Source organism: Lissotriton helveticus, chromosome 5_1 (assembly GCF_964261635.1).
Source record: "Lissotriton helveticus chromosome 5_1, aLisHel1.1, whole genome shotgun sequence".
Lineage (NCBI taxonomy): Eukaryota > Metazoa > Chordata > Amphibia > Caudata > Salamandridae > Lissotriton > Lissotriton helveticus.
Window position 1 is genome coordinate 296,029,749 of NC_136065.1, and position 21,648 is coordinate 296,051,396.

General features: G+C 43.7%; 1 protein-coding gene across 9 annotated transcripts in view; it reads left to right on the forward strand.

Annotated features, from left to right (window-relative positions):
• Positions 1 to 21,648, forward strand: part of CASZ1 (castor zinc finger 1) — a 212,123-nt gene that overhangs the window by 157,304 nt on the left and 33,171 nt on the right. For all 9 annotated transcript variants that reach the window (XM_078642245.1, XM_078642250.1, XM_078642246.1 and 6 more), the window contains 7 exons: positions 900 to 1,072; positions 4,692 to 5,506; positions 5,798 to 5,930; positions 10,429 to 10,492; positions 10,859 to 10,980; positions 12,326 to 12,448; positions 17,984 to 18,295. In XM_078642245.1, coding sequence (XP_078498371.1) covers positions 900 to 1,072; positions 4,692 to 5,506; positions 5,798 to 5,930; positions 10,429 to 10,492; positions 10,859 to 10,980; positions 12,326 to 12,448; positions 17,984 to 18,295 — 1,742 coding nt within the window. The remainder of the gene's footprint in view (positions 1 to 899; positions 1,073 to 4,691; positions 5,507 to 5,797; positions 5,931 to 10,428; positions 10,493 to 10,858; positions 10,981 to 12,325; positions 12,449 to 17,983; positions 18,296 to 21,648) is intronic.

Genomic DNA, 21,648 nt, shown 5'->3' on the forward strand with positions numbered 1-21,648 from the left:
TCTTTTGTTACCTAATTACTTTCCAGCAAAACAGGTCTTATGCTGGAAAATCACTTGAACGTAATGAAAAGCAGCGCTTTGCATTACTTAGCACCAAAGGGGCGTACCCAGAGTGGTGCAAGGGCATTCCCATGCAATTCCCATGCAACCACCCAAGGTTTCCGAGTCTAAACCCTATTTACTTAAAAAAGTAGACAAGGTTTAGCGTTGGAAAATAGCGCCCATTTCAGACAGGAGCTATGAAGAAGAAATGCTTTTTTTGTTCTTTATTTTCCGACTTTGCACTGTGCAGCACACATACAAAGGGGGAAAATGTTTAAAGTTAGTTTAACCCGTTGACCGCAGCGCGAATTCCGCAGCGGTGCGGGTGATTTAACGAGTGGGCACATGCCCACTGTGGGTATCCTTCCAGTTCAAAACCTATGCTAGACTAACAGACACCCTTAAACTATGGTGCAAAGGCGTCCCTGTAGCGCACGGCTGCACATTTCTGCTCTGGCATTAGAGATAGGAGAGTGGCATATATCTGGAAAAATGGCGCTCGCCTTCCCACACAGTGCGCATTTGCGGCTGCTGCGCAGCATGAGAAACTGGTAAATTTGGCCCTCACTTCATGGCATTCATCCCACGCCGCAGCTCCTGCTACAGTCTGTGCACCCCGTCTGCTTCCTTGCCCCCACCCTGTTAACTACAGTCACATTCTGGAAGTAGCACACCCTCTCCCATCCTTTGCAGGAGTTCCTTCATGTCTGCCCTTCAAGACACGCCTGTCCCTCCGCATTGTGGAGATGCAACCAGTGTTGTACTGGCAATTCACTATACAAATAAAAATGCAAGTTGTTAACATTGCTGTGGGCTTTCAGAGCATTGCAATTGCTAAAATCTTGTCTTCTTGGCAGGTGGGCTGCAATAAGGTTTACACCAGTACCTCAGATGTCATGACGCACGAAAACTTCCATAAAAAGAACACACAGCTCATCAACGATGGTTTCCAGCGGTTCCGTGCGACGGAAGATTGTGGGACCACGGACTGTCAGTTCTACGGGCAGAAGACCACTCACTTCCACTGCAGGTGAGCAGGATGCTCTACACAAGGTGTCCTTATTCCACAGCTCCAGCAATGCTGCATACAAGTCCCATCTCTAAACCACATATCTAACTTCCAGGGAGCAGGGCTTCAGGCAGAAGACCTGTCAGTAGACCAGATATTCAAACGTATACATCACCAACTTTTACTCAAAGTAGTACAACGCTGCATACAGATGAAGATAAGTAGGGGGGCTTTGCACAAGGCTTCTCTGTAGAACACACAATTCCAATGCTGATGAACATGACGGTATGCTCCAGACCGGTCTATAGATAACACACCTGTGAAGAGGAGCCAGACCCTGCTCACAAGACCTGTCGCAGTGTCATGCTCTCTCTCCATTGTGCAGGAGACCCTTTACTTCACTGTAACTGAGCAGTGCATAGACCAGACACTTCACTGCTGGTGAGCTGTGTCCTTTGCAGAAAATCTGCCCAAAGACTACGCAGTTCCACAGCGATGAACCAATTCAAGAACTGTCTTTCGACCAAATACTTCAATTGATAGGTACCACAGTGTTGCACACAATATCAGTTCATGCAGCAAAGATGCATCTGCAGGTGAGAAGGATCTCGTCCCCGTGCGAAGGCCCATGTATAAACCGTACACTTTCACTGAAGATGGGCATAATTCTTCGCAGAAGATCCTCTGTAAATCCAGTGTTGTTTTCCTGGTTTAGTGCCGTTCTGAGATCTACTCCTGGTCTCGAAGTATTTGTTAAACTGCGAATAGAGGAGTGTCTTGTCCTACAGCAATGGACCCTTCATAGATTTGCACACTCTTGAACTATTTACCATCATAAGATCGGGCAGCTTAAGTATATTTCTACATTAAACACATCAGAAATAAAGGCATACATTTGATACACTATTTTATGTAGCATAGCCACCTCCTTGTTTGGGTTTTTTGACTACCTAAGAAGGGGAACAGATTTAAAATTGACCCTCTCTAGTGGGGGGGTGGGGGGCGAGCTTCAGATTTTCTACATCATTTCACACGTTAGGGGACTTAAAGAGTAAGCTCTGCTTATTTGAGGTTTTTTTCTACAAACTATTCAGACAATTAACTTTGAAAACTGGGTACAACTTAATCACTACTTCTGATATTGGTGAGCCAATTTTTTCAGAACATTTTACTGCCTCGTGAGATAAAGTTCCCACAGTCTAGGCTGATGCCTCGGGTAGTTTCAGTCCCTGATGTCTGTCCCTATATAGGGAAGCCAGTTAAGAAATGAAATGTTTAATGTGTAAGATCTTCTCTTCCACAATGTAAAGAAAAAGGAAACAGGACATCTTTCTTAGATCTCAAGTCTCGAGAATTAACGGACATAGGTGTAGCTATCACTGCCTTACAAATCATCCCGGTAAAGACGAGTCTTCAAAAAGAAATTGAAAGTTCAAGTTGTTAGTGGGTATAAAAGAGTCAACAGTCTTGACTTGGACTAAGCTGTTAAACCTGCTTGTTTTTCTATCCTCACCTCTTAGATCTTTATTGGCACTGCTCCTTGCTCTGATCTGTTCATTGATGACGCAGAAAGGGCCAGTAACAGTTTTTGCATATAAATCATCTCAGCACCCTCCTCAGTAAACCTCATTAATCATATGGCTATGGCTTGTCGGCATCCCCATCATTGGCAATTCTCTTGTCTATTGGAACTCCTCATTGATGACGACTCCTCTGCCAATAACAGCCCTATCCATTGCCTTCATGCTCATACATTTCCAGGTTCCTTGTTGACTACAGGCATACTTGTTACAGGAAATGATCCTCACCCAATTTAATCAAACATCCTACTTGTACTTTGTAACTCTTATCAAGATAAAGAAAGTTTTGTCAGATGTTGAGATGTTTCTCTGAATCAGAAAATGCATTGTAACTAGGAGGACCCGTAAGAGGCCCTGTAACATTAGCAATTTTCATATCTTCAAAGAAAACCTTTGGAAATGTTCAACTTTAGGATGGATACAGGAGAGACAGTGCCTGCTTTATGACCTCACTGAGAATTAGATTAAGTAAATGAAGACCATTCTGCTTGTAGATTTCTTATGGGGTGAATGTTTCTTGACCATGAAGTTTTCCTTCGCGGTAAGCATAACTGAGAAGCATAAGGGTCACAGAGACACCCCTAGAGTACTTTACTTTCTAGAATAAGCCTACCCAGATTTCGTGGTCTCAGAACTTGCACAAAAACATTCCATTCAGTAATCTGTGCCTCTAGACAAACAAAGAGAAGGGGCTTTAATATATGTTGGCAGATCGCAGTACTAGCCATTAGGGGCTTGTCATTTTGGGCGTAATATGATAGCTCAGGTGTGGAATCACTTGTCACCATGTCTTGAATTCCTGCTGAAGGAAGTCTGAAGACAAATCCATTTTGATTGAAAGGGCGTAACCTACTAATGATCATATTGACATTTCAATGAGCATCTCGGACATAGGCTGACATCAGCTAATCAATAAACAGGCCTGATTTTGTAGTACAATTATCTAGGAGTGTAGGCTAAACATTTAGATATGCTGTGAAATGTTGATCACTAGTTGGGCAAGAAAATAGGCGACACATTCAAGATCAGTATCTGTCTAGTACCAGTGACATGCTTATGAGGGCCTCTCAGACTGGAGTGGTATGCACTTGCAAGACTCCATAAAATGTATTTCTGCGATCAGTCGGTGACGATCAAGAATCATGTCTTTTTTTAAAAAGCATACAAAAACAGCTCTTTGGTTTCTGGGAGCACACATTGATACAAACATGCAAGGCCTGACACCATTGCACATTTGGAGAACAGAGCCAAGTGTACAGACTCTACTCATCTTAGCGAGAAGATTCAGGCAGAACTTCAGTTGGTCAGTAGAAAAACACAAAATGCTGTTGGGATTATTGTTCTTCTGTAGCCTTGTTCCTTGTTGCACGTTTTCACAGGACTACGATTACTGTGCAACTGGATGCTTCATGACATTGGATTCCAGGACGCTTAGAGGATCAGGACAAACCTCAAGGTGACCTTGGCCTGTTGCCAAATCCTGGAAAATGGGGGGATAAGACTGCATTTTCAAGATCCAGATCCATTTCATTATGCAGGCATCACATAGTGTTTGTGGAAGTTATCCTATCTAATAATGAAAGGCTTCTGGACAGATCAGAACATTTGAAATAAACAGAAACAAGTGGGAACAAGACCTCTAGTCCTGTCCCTGGAAGGTCGGACTACTCGGAAATGAGTAATTCTACACAGCATACACAACTGTGCACCACCTTCAAGTGTTGTTAATAGTCCTAGAATATGCACTTGGCAGGCACATATTTTTTGCATCAGAACTGGTTATGCTGCTGTAATGAATGTACAGATCATTTCCAGTCGGGAGTCTCGAAATGATCTAAAAGCACCTAAATCTGTCAAGTGTACATCACTGAAGAAGTGTAGTTACAGGTGAGTAACTTTTTAATATTACTCCATTTTATTCCCTCACTTTACCCTCAGTTGCGCATAGTGCCGCTGCTATGTGTTCAGCACCTTCTGGACCCCCTGAGAAAATGCCCCCGCCACTCCCTGAGTAAGCATGCTTCCCTTTCTCAGTACCCCTTCTTTGTTTCTCTCTTCAGGAGGACTGGCTGTGCCTTCACGTTCAAGAATAAATGCGACATTGAGAAGCACAAGAGCTACCACATAAAGGATGATGCTTATGCCAAAGATGGGTTCAAGAAGTACTACAAGTACGAGGAGTGCAAATATGAAGGGTGTGTCTACAGCAAGGCTACGAACCACTTCCACTGTATACGTGCTGGGTGTGGCTTCACTTTCACTTCCACCAGCCAGATGACCTCTCACAAGCGCAAGCATGAGCGCCGGCATGTCCGTAGTGCCGGTGTTCTAGGCCTGCCTTCCTCACTCACCGGCATCAAAGATGAGCCCGATGACTCCAGCAACGATGACCTCATTGACTTCTCGGCCATAAGTAGCAAAAACTCTAGCCTGAGCGCCTCCCCCACCAGTCAGCAGTCTTCCGTGTCTGTCATTCTCCCTAGCGCAGGAGGGCACTCTTCTCCGCAGACCTCCAAGCCTAGCAACCCCATGCCCAGTGCGAGCAAGATGTCCACCCTTTTGTCTCAGACCTTGCCCAGCAACATGCCTATGAGTCTTTCCCTCTCCAATGCTGCACTTTCTGGAACCAGCCCATTCTACCGCCTGAATACATCACTTCCTGTCAGTGGGACCAATCTGATGAGTGTGATTTCTTCCAGTGCTGCCCAGGCAGAGTGCCCATCCCAAACAGGCTCCAGATCCAGTGATACTCCCATCTCATCACTCACGAGCACCTCCATCATGGACAGGATCTCCGCCAGCAAAGGTCTCATCTCACCCATGATGGCCAGACTCGCAGCTGCCGCCCTGAAGCCAGCCGCGACCACTGAATGTGGTGAGTATGTGTAGTCTGTATTATGTTGGGGGTTGGATTGTGCCTCAAATGGAAAAAGCCAAACAATGCAGCTGATCTTTTCCAAGGTCACGCCCTCTTTTTCTGTGTTATGACCAGAAAGCTCAATGTTGTCTCTTATTGTACACAGTGTGCACCTCTGTGTGCCTACACTGCGGTCCTGGAAGGTCTCTCTCTGCAGACACTTGATTCCTCGTGTGCTCTGCTCACTGTTTCTAACTGTAGGCACCCTCGGATACCTGTGCTCTGCTCACTGTATGTCTTTCCTTACAGGCCCTGGGCAACCTTTGTCTCTAGGGTGGATGAACTCGGCACACATAAAACAGGAGTCATCGGAAGACATGGTGGCACAAACTCAGAATGCCTTGCAAGACCAGAGTCTGGATCTCAGGGTGAAGGAAGAGAGGTGAGCAGGACACGTATGTATAGTGTGAGTGATGATGATGGGTCAACAACCCTGAGTTCAAGTGAGCCCGTTAGAAGTCCCTGCTCTTGTCCCCAAGGAGGCCCAGTCACTCGAAGTAGCAAAGGTCACTCCATAGTGAAAAAAAGATTCTGTGGTTTTATGTTCCTCCTTATTTCCCTAAAACACGTGGGTCATCCATTTACGTGATGAGCTGGACAGTATTTAATACTTTGTAACTAAATATTGATACCCAAAATTATTTGGAGCTCTCTACACTACCAAGTCTCTCCCTCATATGAATGATGCCACCTCAGCTCTTAAATTCCTAATTCTTTCCTAGAGAGATGGAGCTACAGTGACTCATTGGCTAGAAACAACCCAATCCCTTTTTGTCCTATTTAGTGATTTTACGTTCAATCCTCTACAGGCTCACGCCTTGAATAATTTCATCAGTCTAGGAATACTTGACTATGAGAAATGCCCAAAGCATTATATTTTTTGAAACATGCTAACTCTGTAAAACAGTTTGCACAGGTATATTTTTCATTTTTATGTCTTAACTCCTTTTATCATTTAAAAGTATGGGTCATTCGGCTACAGATACTTTGGTAGAGGAATTGCCACATCTGACGATACAGGCACTGTTCGCTTTGCCGGAGCCTCCTTAACACACCTTACTATTATAGTATATGTGTAAGCGATTTCTAGGAACACCCAGTCATTGTAATTTCGGGGGTGGTGGTCCAGATTTAGGGGTTTATTTATTGTGTGGCAGACGCCTGGTTCGCCATTCTCACAGTTCTTTTGATCCATTCAGAGGTGGGCGAAGCATCAGGTTTCCGCTCAGGCCCGGACTGGCAATAGCGGGCACCGGGCAATCCCCCGGTGCGCCGCATGGGTGGGGGCTGGTTTTGGGCTCCTGGGGGCCGTTTTTGTTACAGGGCCGTTTTTGCAGCATAGCTGCAAATTCGGCCCTGTACCAAAATCGTCCAGAAAAGAGCACGGCGGCAACCCCAGCCCCCCCTGAGTGGGGAGGGGGGTCCGGCCGAGCACTTTGCCAGGGCCGGTTTTGTTTCCCAGTCCGGCCCTGTTTCCGCTGGTGGAGTCCCAGTAGCTCCCCCAACAGAAACCTTTGCCCAGCAGTGAAGCCACTACATGTCCATAAGTCACTGCAACAACAGCCCCCACCCCCCTTATTTAGGGCTATCCTTTAGATATACATTTTTACTGTTCTGTCCTGAACTGGAAACTACAGAAATGGCCCCCACGAACTGGAAGAAATCTTCCTACACATCAGGGAGCACCGATTTCCCCTTTTCCATAAATAAACTTCTAATTTAGAGGTTGATAGTGCAAAACAAAAAAAAGAACGTTGGCCATTTGCCATGTACGGAAGCCAACCGAAATTTCAGTTTTGACAAAAAGGCTTCCAACGCATCAGCAATGAACTTTTGGCAAAACTATTCCAACCACGTTGGCAGGGATATTTTAAGTATGGTGAATGGTCTTCGAATAAGAAGGTGGCGGTGATGGCCACAAATTCTAAATGCCCTCCTCCTGGTCGAGAAACTAGCCCCTTTATTTCAGGCCCCACCACTAAGGATAATGTAGTTGTATCAGGGATTGAAAGAGGGGTCTGAATTTCAATGTGCACTCATCCTTTGATAATGCATTTAGAGGCAATGTAAATCCACACCATGTTTACACGGTGACCCAGTTGTATTGAGTTAAATTCTATGGACATTCCTTGTGACTCTTCACAGTCTAAATTAAGAGGAACCCCAAAGTGGTTATCAGTTCCATCTAGGGCAGGATCTGGGATGTCTTCATGACCAGGTGGTGACAACCAGATGAGTACTTTGCCTAATTATGGGGAACATTCTCAAGTGCCTAGTACAGGGAAAACTCGGAATCCCCCATGCCTAATTCAAGGAACAGCTATTTGGCACTTTCAGGGCCTAACTTTGCAGACGACCTGGAGATTATATGGCTTCAATGTGCCATTTTCCGATTACCCATCTTGTATTGCGTACACTATCAAGACAATACCGGAGGAGGTTCATATACCGGTTAGGTGCTATTGAAATCACCCAAGTACCAAGACTCTGTTACAGTAAGAAAGCTTCTACCAGTACTGTTTTCTGATCAAGAGTCTCCAGCACACATCTAAAGACCCAGTGCCATCCCAAAACCTCAGATTCTGCAGAATCTATGAGGTCGGTTGGTACAGCATACTGGTAGTGACTAACCAAATGTGGCACAAGCTTTTTGATCTGCACTAGACACACCTAAACAAGTTTTAGATCTCGCAGAAGGGCATGTGGCTCATCGAGGCATTCATCAGTTCTGACTGGTGTGATGTGAGCAGCTTTTGGCTGCTTCCAGACCGCTGAGCAGATCATGATTTTGTATTTTTTTTGCCAGAGTTGCATGTGCTCTAGCTTTGTATTATTTGTGGTCGTAACATGATTTGTTCCATTAGAAGCCTAGGATTGACCACTAGGAAGCAGGTTTAGATAGAATCCGCCCTACTTACGAGTAGGGTGTTACTACAATCTTTTAGAAAGTCACTATAGGTTTAAGGTAATGTTCTCGGAATCCCTGTATGAAGTTGTTTGCTGTCATCTACACCAAACAGGATGCAAAACCTCTTCTGGGCCTGTTGTATTACACGTACACATGCTTCGAAGTTATACCCCTCTAGTTTTATAAGCTCACCCTTAATGACAATACAAGCAATGTATTTCCTCTAGCAGGTTTAATAACATGTTCCAGAAACTGCCCAACAGATGAGTCTCTTCCTCTTCTTTTCACAAGAACAAGGAGCAGAACTGATTATGCCTTATTTGCAAAGGTTCCCATCAATAATCAGGGACCATTGTCATGAGCATGAGTAAGAGTCACACTCTATGTGAGTGGACAGTGAACATCATTCAAGACCCTTGGGTCACCTCAGTAGTGTGGAAAGGGTTTCTTTTTCTTGTTTCCTATTCCCTGTAACCTCTAACTCCACCTCCACACCACAAAGGAGATGCTCCAGACTAATTGTCAAAATCAAAAAACTCCACCAGCTTAAGTATGCTTTAGGTCCTCTGCAGTAAACAAACATAAAACCGAAGGGCTGGGTATTGTTTCAAATCTTTTCTAGTGCAACCAATAAGTTCCACTGGATAAAGTCAAAATTATTATGGCAAAAAGGGAATTGGCTCAGCTTCAGTGATCACTTAGATATCTGACCACCACTCAGTAGCAAGAAATGTTCCCTACAACATGAAGGTGCTTCCCTTTGGGGACAAACTCGGCTCCAATGGCTTTAACCAGCGCCCATTGCACTAGTCAAAGCAATGGGAAACGTTAACGAGTCACATCTTCCTCTATTGAGATGACTGGTGAATCACACACTTGCCAAACACAGCCTTAAAACAACAGCAACACATTCTGGAGGACTATTGTCTGCCTATTGGTGAACAAATCAAATATGTGTTAACTCCACGTAAAAAACGACCAATTTTTGCCATGGGTTGGTGGTTGCAAAGAGTATGACCACCATTAGTGAGTTTCCTCTGAACAGACTCCACATCAGGAAACAGAGGTTAATTTCCCCCTCATCTGAATCCAGACGAGTGTCCTTTAAAAAGCATGTTTGCGATATAAGTATTACGTTAAGAAAGTCATCTTATACTCAGGCAAATACATCTGCAAAAGGTTCTATTCTGCCTTCTGGATGCAGATTTTACCTGATCAGACTGTGTTTGGAGTTCAAGTTGGGGCTACCGGGGACCCTTAAATATTATTTACTTGGTCTCTAGAGAATGGCAGTTGGTAAGGATTGAAGTGTCAAGTTTAGGTGACCCTTCTGTTTGTCAATATAAGTTAGGACAAGTCCCCACTACAGGTAAGTTCACTGCATATTAAAGGAGGACCAAACCTGCAGAGGGAGAGTGTTTAAATGCTTACGTGGGTTGCACCACGCAATGGATGACACACCCACTGATTGTTCTATCCATTGGGAGGAATAATTAAGTGAGGTAGGTGCTAATTCAGAGTTCCAGTGTCATCAACAAGCCACCCACAACTTTACTTACACAATTGATTCTTCTTTTCTAATTTGGAGAGATACAGTCTGGTTTGGATGGTGTGTATAAAGGTATGCAGGCACTTACGATTGTTTATGAAGTGGAGAGGCCTTTTTTTGCTCAATCTGGTGTGCAGAAGAAACCGTTAGGGACCCTTTCAGCTCTTTCATTTTTTGTGATCTAGGAGATGGTCAGATGCCAGCTACTGTGGATCTTAGCACAAACCTGCTGACGTAAGCCTGTGGGACTCATTGTTGTAGAGTAGATTCCACATATATGCCATACCACGGGCACTTGCACCAGTTTGGAAGTTTGGGGGGGGGGGGGGTCGTCACAGGAGGTGGGTAGGCAAGTGTTCAATTGCATAGTTGCCATCTGTACTGATTCCACTGCTCTGAACTATGAAACATTGTGTTTTCCAGTATTGAATCCAACAACCATCCTCCCATGGGGAATGCGTCTCTTCTGACATTGCAGATGACTAAGGTAAGACAAATATAAGCTAACAGGCAAACATGTATGGGCTGTGAGAATTGATTATGGTGGCAGAGGGTTATGTGAGTTAAGTGATGGTGGCCTTAGAGGGTAAACTTATGATCTAGATGTTCACACAATGTTGTTGGACTGCGTCACCCCTAATCACTTAGTTTCTCACCTTCATTTGACCCTGATTATATACCATATTCCTAACACACTTCTGCCTCAATCTTACTCTATTTTCATACCTACTCTCATAACCTGACACTTCTATTGGGTTGTATCCCACTTTCTGGTCCCTAGCTTCTCTATGAACACTCTATTTTTGTCCCTAGTTGTAAAACCTTTAACAATGTGTTCTTATGACCATGGCAGATGCAGACTTCAGAGGTGGGTGAGGGCACCACGCTGAGTGTGAAGGCAGAGTCTGAGGTTGGCGACTTCGGGGAGGCTGAAGGAGTCAAGGCTCCAGAGCCCTGGAAGACTTATCTGCAAAGGTACATATACTGCCCTGAAGAGAGGGAACACTCCTATCCATACCTAGTGCATTGGATACCTTAGAATTTAATCCACTTTAAGTACAAAGCAGTAAATGTGGAGGGACTGTCAAGGACTGAATACACATAAGGCCTGGAAAAACAAAATAAAAATGTTGGTCACATTAAGTCCTCAAATTAAGTATGTATTAAATCATTAAAAGTAACAACATTTATAAATATTTTTTTATCAAGAATTTAAGAAAATTGATCACCCATACTAATTTTACTTTTAGTTAATATTTACTAAACTTGGTTAAAAGTTATATTTAAACACTTTTTTAAGTTTAATGTATTTTTTGTAAAATTATATTTATTATTAAAATACAATTATTTGTATACATATATATATATGTAATACATTGAAATCAACATGTACATATATATCATTTTAAATGTTGAGGAAATTAACTTAACAGTTATTCCTGTGAGGTATTATTTTAATTCCATGTTCCATTATTCTCTATGGAAGCGTGTTGCAGTTTAGTGTTTGGCCATGTGTGGTACTTAACTTACTCCAAGGCAGGGCTGGACTATATCTACACCTGTTTTAATACCTTTAGGGTTGTAGTAACTTTAGAAGTGTATTTTGTGAATTGCAATGGTCTTCTTTTGTGAGTTTTTTTTGTATTGGCATGCCCCTCCCAAAGCCTTGGTTATATTTGTTATTTCTTGCATTTACTAGTAGGTATTTCATATTTTGTCCCTCCCACATTTACTACAAAAACTTAGACTTCTAAATGCAGCTATCTCCACCATGATGACAGATTTCTGCACAGGAAGGATAGGAGAGGCGAGGCCTCCAGATGTAGGTTTGTGAATTGCATTTTGTAGCACAAGTAGTACTACTGTAGCACAAAATGCAGTTTGTAAATCGGACCCATAATCTATGGTAACACACTTACCTGAACACATACATGCCACAGACATCTCCACACATGAACCGTGTGCTCACAATGGGACCGCTCCGAATGGTTTTTTTTAATTTCATGTACAACAATGTGCATGGTTATAGAGAATTGGGAATTGAATGAACAGACAGTTAATGATGTACATTATTGCATATACATTTCCTTATGCATGCACATATACAATCCTGCACATACACACTCACCCCTCTGTACATATAACACACACACTTAATTATTTGGGTATGAGTAAACACATTCAAACACACAGCTCATATGCTCTATGCATATCTATCCTCATGCAAACATATATACCTGTGCCCATTCACATCCCTACAGACACTTATCAAGCATGCACACTCCTGCACATGGCTCTGATATACTCTTCGGTTTTGCAGGTTTGGGCCCAGCGATATCTGCAGTTCCCGTTGCGACTTTCTACATAAGGCACATTTCCACTGCACTGTGCTGGAATGTGGTGCCCTCTTTAGCACCATGGATGGGGCTATAAAGCATGCCAAGTAAGTGTGTCCATGTGTGGGGGTCTTTACAGATGTAGAGGTTGGAAGAGCATATTGTACAGGGTTGAATATGCCAATAAAGAGAAGGACAATGTGAAAAAGTACCTTCATTGTGATTCTGATACTTTTAACTCTTGCACTACCTGAGAATGTGTGTTCTTCAGCGCCTGTTCATCCGCATCCATAATAGCTCAGTTCCTACTTGTTTTACCTCCCTTGCATACACGTAACAACGAGATGGTAGCTGATATTGTGAAGGAGAGAGAGCAAACTAAAGCTACTAGAACCACTACAAAAGTTGTTTCCTTCCTCTGTCAAAGCTACACTAATTTTTATTCTCAACTGAGCCTCATCGTTGCTACTCTCACTATTTTATATTCTGAGCCACATAGCCTAAAATGCTAAGAGGGAGAAACAGCAGGTGCCAGACCAGACTTCGAACAAATAGGGCATCTAGGACTTACTTGGTATAAAGGCTGCTCAATTGTGGGAAGATTCACCCACTGAATAATACTTACAAAAGGAATGTGAGGTAGCACAAATTGCTGCACAACAAATGTCTGCAATGAGCATCTTTGCCTCAGACGAGGTGAGATGAGCCTGAAATCGCAGAGGAGGGTGCCATCTTGTGTCGGAGGCCTTCGGTATGCACAATATTATGACCTGATGATCGTGGACGATGTCCCTTTGTTGTCATGGGTGAAGCCACCATATTTGATTAAGGATGATCTGACTTCTGGAAGTAGTTGCTCTTATCAAGTATAGTGTAAAGACCCAGAGGGTTATTTATTAAGGTTCTGCATGTGCTGCAAAGCAATGCAACACAATTAACTGAGTCTATTTAATTACTGTTATAAAAGCCTGCAGGCATAACACACAAATACACAACACCATGCAAACACCTGTGCAACCCTTCGTAAATAAGAATCGGTCAGCTAAAGTAGGGATACTTAATACCGGAAGGTTTAATACTTAATAAGTATGGAAGGTTCATTAATGCATACAGCCGCAATACAGCCAACCTGAACTTCATTGTAAGTGTGGCGGCGGTGGCATGCGAGGGTCTTAGCCTGCATACGAGGAATCGACTTGAACAGTCCTTAATACCACACTCAGTCTCCCTGTAGTGCTAGGCCACTGCCAGCAACACCACAAGTACTCCTACACGTAATTAATTGCTCAATACAAACGTGTAGACTCCTGGCACCAGAGAAACCCCAATCGTATAGCCTTTTCAAATTATTCCATGGTACCTGACTCTGAGACGCACATTGATTACTCGCTCCATATATGCAATTCATATATGTAAATCAGACAACCGAGTTCCAATCAAGCATGCTGTCTGGTCACTACCCAGTCGCTTACATTAGTGTTTTCCTCTGAGGTCAACAAAGCCCAGACTTGGCTTTTCCCAACTAAGGCCCTAAGAGATGGAATCAGGAAAAAGATTAAGCTGTCCTTTGAAGAGATTTTCAGAATATTTCAAAATAAATGTGGGGTATAGAGTGGGAGGCCTTTAAGGCATACATAAGAGATATGCATGGTGAGAAAATCTGGAGTTCTTCAGGTGATCTGCACGCCCTTAGAGAAAATAAACATGACATCTAGGCGAGAAGTATAGTGTGATGCAATAGACAGAAACCCTCTGAAAGCTTAATAAAAAACCACTAGAGTGTCAGGAGGAGGAGGAAGAAAGGTCAAATATTTGAACAAAAATGTTACGGCTCAGCAATATGGGGAGATAAAGGGGCCAGGAAGTAATCTGGCTAGATCTATAATCCAAAGGTGGTTCCACCAAGAGGTATTAGAATTTAAGGGAAATTGTGATGAGCTAGGTCGGCCCTGGTGGTCTTGGCTATTATGCCCAATTGTACGAATCACAAGAGGCCTATGCGGTAGATATCAATACTTACCTTGACAAGGCTACACTGGTTTGGCTAGAGGACCAAGAAGTGAAGGAGGCAATTACTTTTACTGCTGGAGGTAAGGCCCAAGGTTGGGGATGGCCTCACAGCTTCGTTTTACAATAAATCTGGAGACATATTAGTTTCCACCTCCTAGCGATATAGAGAGGTGACTCAACTTGACTGAGGCATTCATAATTACTTTATTCAAACGAATAAACCAACTAAGAAATGCTCTTCCTGCTGGCCAGTGTCACTTACAAACATCAAATCAACATCCTTGGTAAAATCATAGCTGCTGGACTCCAGACATATATTCCAGCCTGGTCCGGTTTGATCTGTTCGAATTTATATTGGGTCATGCTAGAAATACCTTTGCACTTTCAATGCTGAGGAGGGAGAGGAGTTGGCCTAACGGCTAGGGTGGTCGACCTCAAATCTGGGGAACTGGGTTCGAGTCTCGGCAATGGCAATGACGCTGAACATCCTGGTCACTGGTGCTATGTAAAGCACTCTGATACCTGATTCGGGTCAAGTTCGCGCTATATAAAACTCTGCAAAAAAAAAATGCTTTCCGCCACTAAAATGACCCTGAACTCTCCACTGGAGCTGTAGTGTTAAAAGCGGGAAAAACATTTGACTCTAGTATAGGCTTACATGCTTTCAACCCTTGTGTCGAATAGTGGGATGGATTGCTTTGCTATATGTATTGCCCAGGTGCTGGTAAATAGACCTGCTATAGCATACCAATAATGGCGTTAGCAGGTCTGCTGCCCCTAGTTGAGTCCCTGACCAACGTTCTCAGATCCCATGCGCAGTTCCTCTGAGACTGAAAAGTAAATATGACTTGATGTCGCTCTACGCTAATAAAATGTTGTTAGTTTTGCAAAAGCCAAGATAAAATCCTCCCCCTACATCACGTTAATTATATTTATTTAAGCATTAGGTCATTTTTTTTATTTCACACCCCTGGTGTTTTCTCGGAACTGTAACATTCTCTGCACTTATTGAACTTCGTGGTATGGATGATATATTCTGTTTAAAGATTTCTTATAATCTTAACACTTTTTACAAATATAAAAGTTGGGGTGAAACACAAAAAAGAAATCATTCAAAATGACAATTAAATTATCCGTAGAAAATAATCAATAGAAAAAATTGTGTCGAGCTGGGGAATAATTCACTAGGTAGCGATTACAAGTTGGCCAGTTGGAGGTAAGGTTTTTACACCACCATTTCCAGGTTTTAACTTCGAAATGAGGCATAACACGTGGGAACGTCATTTTAGACATGGAATGTTGTACGTTTTGCTTTTCTTTCTGTTTGTCCCCCCTCACCTCACACACACACACACTACAAATACATTTAAATGCTCTAAATACATTTCGGTGGGTTTGACCTGCTGAGATGAGTCAGGGAATAATAGGTGGGATTGAAAATTACGCAACTCAGAATTTTGATTGCTGAGAAAACCCCAGCTTACACAAGGGTTTGAATTCCACCCCTAGTTTGTAACCAAGGCTTAAGGGTACTAAATGCATAACATTGAAAAGAAATTCCTAAAATGATATGGGATGATCGACTGTAAATGTTGCTATGACCAATTGAAATTGACATCAAAATGCAGAAAAACACAAATGCTTGGGATGTGAAAAAAAGATGTCATCTCTAGCATTTTTAGGGATACTTCATGCACACTAATGTCCTGGTATTGACGATTTGTATACCTTAATCACAATCCCAGCACCGGGGCGGTATAAAAAAAAACTGTTTAACAAAATAAATGTGGAAAATATGAACCTTAAGGGTACTGACGGCAAGCAGAAATAGTACATTCACAATTACAATACATTCTCATGCAACTCTGAACCACACTATAAACTCACCGAAAGGGTGAAAAAAAGCAATAAAGTAAAAAAGTCAAATGAAATTGAGGAAAAAACTCCATAATTCACGTATGGTGTTTACATTATATATAAATCGATGGATGTTATTAAAACATAAGTCATACGGGTAATTAGTCTACTTTGGGGACACTACAGAGAGGACAGAACTCAACAGAAAGCAGCAGGGTCAGAGGGAGGTGGACATCAGACATTGGGGACACTTTCCTACATGGGTACATGCTACACATAGGATGCCAGGACCACAGTACAGTGGGCCCATACTTTACTAAGGACAGTCACCGCACTGGAGGGGCTCACCCGCACAGCCCAACTGCAGGGCACAGGGACCCATTGCACAATTTACACACACTGCACTGGTGGTTGTGGGAAGACTAGAAGGATCACAGAGTGTAGCAGCCACCAGGCATATGAGCCAGCATGCAGTGCACACAGACCAAGCCGAGCCTGGTCCCAGATTAATGCCCGAGACAGAAATCACTTCATTCCAATTAGATTTTTGGCTCATATCTATGAGAGTTCGCCAGTGACCTGCTGAGAAGTCTTCTCTGCTGTGGCCATACATGTAAACAACTCCACAGCATGTTACACTGTGGAGTCCCCCTGCAGTGGAGCGTGCACGCTTCACTGCTTTCCTGGAGAGACACGTTGAGAGTATGAACTCCTGAACTCCTCCTCTCTTGGGTTGATACTCTGTACTATACCCCACCACAAGAGACAACCCCAACAGAAAGGACTCCAGGCTAACACCAGGAGAGGCACCCTAGAGAAGGGACAGCTGACCTCCCTTTCTGGAAATCGCCCTGCAGAATGGCCTCCTTACTTGCTTCTTGAAGAGAACAGAAAGGAACGCCCATCTGGCTTCTCTTCTGGGAAAATACTCTGACAGACACCCGTAAGAAGGAACTTCCGAGTTCCATTCTACTTTGAGAGGCACTTCGAAAAGAGGAATCCTTGCCTTCCTCGCAGGTAAACAGTCTGCAAATAAGGCTCCAGACCCCGCCCCGAGAGAAGCACACTGTGTAGGGGGCTCCTAATCTCCCCAAGGAGGCCACTGCAGAGAGAAACCTCCGGAACGCAGTCACCAATTAGAAGCCCCCCTGCACAATACTTGTCCTAACATTGTTGCTGGGTGGATACCCGTTAGCTCCCTCCTACAGAGAAACTCTGACGAGGCACCCGAGAGAGGGTTGTTTCTCATATGCCATATTGAGGAATACAATACTTCAAAGTTCAAAACAGTCCCCATACGAAAAATCCTTCAAATGGGACCCCCGATCTCCCCCTCTAAGACACACCTTACAGAGGGAGCGTCCTGAACCCCAAACCTCATGCTGGGAGACAGTGCAGAGATCTCTGGCATACCCTTGTGTACCACCTTCTCATTTTCAATGGGTGGTGTTCACTTTCCTCCTGGACATAGACCTTGCAGAGCATCCTCTCCGGATTGGTCTTCTGGGAGGAGTGCCTGCACAGCACTTCCTCCTGACTTTTTTCTCCTCTTGCACAGACACCCCACAGAACACCCAGTGCGGACTGTTCTCCATCTTTGCCATTCCCCAACATTTTTGGCACTTCTATTGAGAGATGGTACTGCCATAATGTGTCTAAAACCCAGCGCCTTCCGGCGAGATCTCTGGTCATACACCGCCTGCTACCCTCCATGTTTTCCTTGAACATTCTCACGAGGCCTTGCTTCCTAATTCTAGCGTTTGTTTCCTTTTCAGCTTCCACTTTCGAACAGATGGCAGCACAGGATCAACGTGTCCCACCTCCATGGACTCCAAGGCATCCCTGCCTCCTTCTCCTCCTTCAATCACTTTTTCAGCAGCATCTACCCAGGATGTTCCCAACCAAAGCCAGGCACCCTTGCCTTCCACTCCTACGCTCCTGGCCTGGAAGCAGTTAGCAGCATCATTACCACAGATGGCGCAGATTCCTGCATCCATGTCCATTCCGGTAGCATCTCCTTTGGCGACAACTTCACTAGAAAACGCCAAGCCCCAGGTCAAGCCCGGATTCCTTCAGTTCCAGGAGAAGTGAGTAGAAAACTGTTCAGGGAGTGATATTGTATGGGGACTCGGATTCAAGAGGGAGACGTTTTATACAGAAACATGGAATTAGAATCATGTATGTTTAGTTGTTTTATACATTGATAACATGCTGCTAAACGGCTGCTTCAAAGCAGACACTGTAGTCTTGCAGAAATACCAAAACAAAGCGCAATACAAGCAATCACAGTGAGTAGAGCGAGTATCTTGCATCAAGGTGAATTTAGTGGGAGGTAATTCTCTCCCTGGTTAGCCCTTAATACTTTCTAGTCGCCCCAATTGGCCTCAAACAACCAGGTTCTCTTTATAGGTGAGCTGCATGGGGCTAAGGACACAATTTAAACAACGGTGGGCTATGCCAGGGCTGTGCTGCCTTTCTTTGGTCGACCTTCCCTGAACAGTAATTTAAATGAAGAAATTAAGTTCCAAACACCAACACTAGTGCTAATCTGATCGATGGCTGATGGTGGATGAGGTCCTGCAATGAGGGCTACAGATCCTTCTGACCTCTGCCCCCGTGAGTGGGAGACATACACACACATCTATGTCTGCCACCCCCTGCTCAGCATCTCAAATTTATGATGGGCATTATAATCATTTCTCACATACTGACTGCATTTTGATCTCAACGTGCTATTAAAGAGCATTTTTCCTAAAGAGCTTAAACTAAGAAAAGCCTATGCTCAAAAAGGAAACAAATATTCACCAGGACTATCTGCAGACATATCGAGCTTTGCACACTTGCATGAAGTAACATCTTTGTCATAATCTCATGTTGGGCATGGCTGCTGACTAGAGGAGTGTACAGTCTGAGGCCCCCTGCTGAACCCCACACTCTAAGTACTTGGTGTCATTGGCTCTCCGCTGGTGCAAACGTCCCTGCATACTTCTGGGACAGCTGAAAAGGGCCTGGTGATTTCAGCAAAAGGCATTACAAGCTCAGTTGTGGTGTGAGAATAAGTTACAAATCCCTAAATTGCTTCACTGAGGCCTACAGTGGACCTGGCACTGTCACATGTCAGATAAGATAGTTGACCATCTTCTGCACTGTAGAGAATTGTAGGGGTGACTGTCTTAATGATCCGATTGCTGCATACAAGAAACACACGACTGGAGGCAATTTTGAAAGTACCAATTCAGAAAGCAATCACTACTGAATGCCATGAGAGCAGTTAAAGGATAGAGAACACCACAACATAAGCTGTTATCAACTGGCTCATAATAGCAAACTACTGACAGGAAGAGCCCTGCTTGTAGCACATTGTCTTGCCTTGCAAAATGGCAGACTGATAACGCACCCTTTATACTACCCTTTCTGTGGAACAACATCAGGAGTTTTCACATAACTTGTGATAGCTCCTGAATAAGTGCTTAGAATCCAAGAACGTCTTATAGCAACTTCGCAAACAAGTCCACCATTTTAACAAACGTCAAGAGAGATCCCACTTCTGTGATAGCATTGTTCTGCAATGAGCATAGATATTTTGTTTCTCTTAAGGCAGAGTTGTTCCAAACCCCCATTCTTAACATGGCTCAAGAAAAGCTGTCTTTGATTATCTGCCATTCGGTTCTCCACCACCTGGTAAGGATCACGTGATCAGCAAATAACAGTGTAGCATATACAAACCACATACGGTACACCCTCTATGGCTTAGTCTCTATCCTCTTCAGCATGTCATCCTTCGCACAAACAAAAATTCATTAACATCGCTGCTGTTCTGCCCTCCTCCACATACAGGTCATGAACCCATGCATAAGGTTGCCCATAAGCACATTCACATTACTTCTCTTTCTTGCCTGAGTGATCTATCATATGGGCCATTGACTGTGATCTCTCAGCTGCAAGCAGAAGTATTCTGACCACAACTTAGGCCGAATCAGCAACTCAGGCACCTAGACAACATACATACAAATACTAGAGGATTTCACATCTTCACCAAAAACGAAGTAGAAAGAACTGGATAAGAAGTTCCTCCTTATCACAAAACAGCTCTTTACCAATGGACTCTGGTTCCCTCATTGTTCAGTAAGCCAACAAATCGCCATGAAATGCTCAGTTGAAGCTCAGTCATAGCAAGTCATAGTGGCACTACATTGGCCTCTTGACTTCATCCCCAACTTTTCTGAGGACGTCTACCTTCCTGAAATTGTTAAACTCCTTCTGCCAGTAACTTCAACGTTTAGAGGGAAAATGAGGAAACCAACACCATCATGGCAGCATAAGAGAGCTACAAAGATTCAAATTCATTCAGCATGTGAAGAAAGCAACACACAACCTGTGCCACACTCTTGACTTGTGTTGCATGCTCCATGTCCAGTCTCTACAGACAGGCTTTGTCCTATTTGAATCACTTATCTTCCTCATGGTCATCTTCCCTCAGGGATAATCCACTCCACTGATGTGAGGCCCTACTAGAACTCAGTGAAGATTTCTCAGTAGGCTTCAAGGTCCAACTTATGAATAATAAGGCATGCATCATGTACTTGGAGAATTGGGATCATGAAAGGAAGTCGAACAAGATACTCTCAAAGATCTGGCTCCTCATTGTTGAAACTCTCCCCCCCCCCGATATCAACAAGTGGTTGCTGAAAGATCTAGTGACTTCAGTCGATCCCGTATAAATATAGGTTGCAGATAATAAGCAGACTGTCTGCAGGATCCAGCTTTTATCAATGCAAGGTTTCTTCCCGCAATGTATGCATTTCCGGCAGGATTTTCTGAGGGCAGTTAGCAACTTCCAGAAACCTTCCAAAAGTATGTCTTCCTAGCAATTATGTGCTGTGTAACATTCCACAGCATGGAAATTATTAATGCCGAAAAACCAACAATGCAAGTATGCAACGTTCTGTTCCCAATGATACTGGTAGTTCCACCATTCCTCTCCACATGTCACAGGACAAGCCCTACTCTTGTACTGTGTTTATTCCTTTTTGGAATTGAAGTGTCCTTTAGAACCCATCCTCCCCCCAAACCGTCAGGCTAGAGAAACGACCTCCTGAACTGGACAACGTATTCAATATGCAGAGCAGGTCTTGTTAGTTATTTGAAAGAAGCCTTTTCAGAGTACCAGACATCACTTGAGTTCCAGTGTGCTGTCAAAGATATTAGCCACTGAGGCTTTCATTGGTAGTCACTCTTGTGAGGCCCACTCTAAGAACCAGAATCAGGCTGTGTGTAAGGGAGAGATGTGGTGCAGTCAAGCTCTAGGCATCAGGGAGGGGATTAAAAAATCAAAGCTTCCTAAGGGGTGGACTCATTGGACCTACAGGTCCTCAAAGATTAGGTTCGAGTAGTCAGTGGATAGCAGAAATAGTGGCAAAAACACAGGAAGGCCAACTGG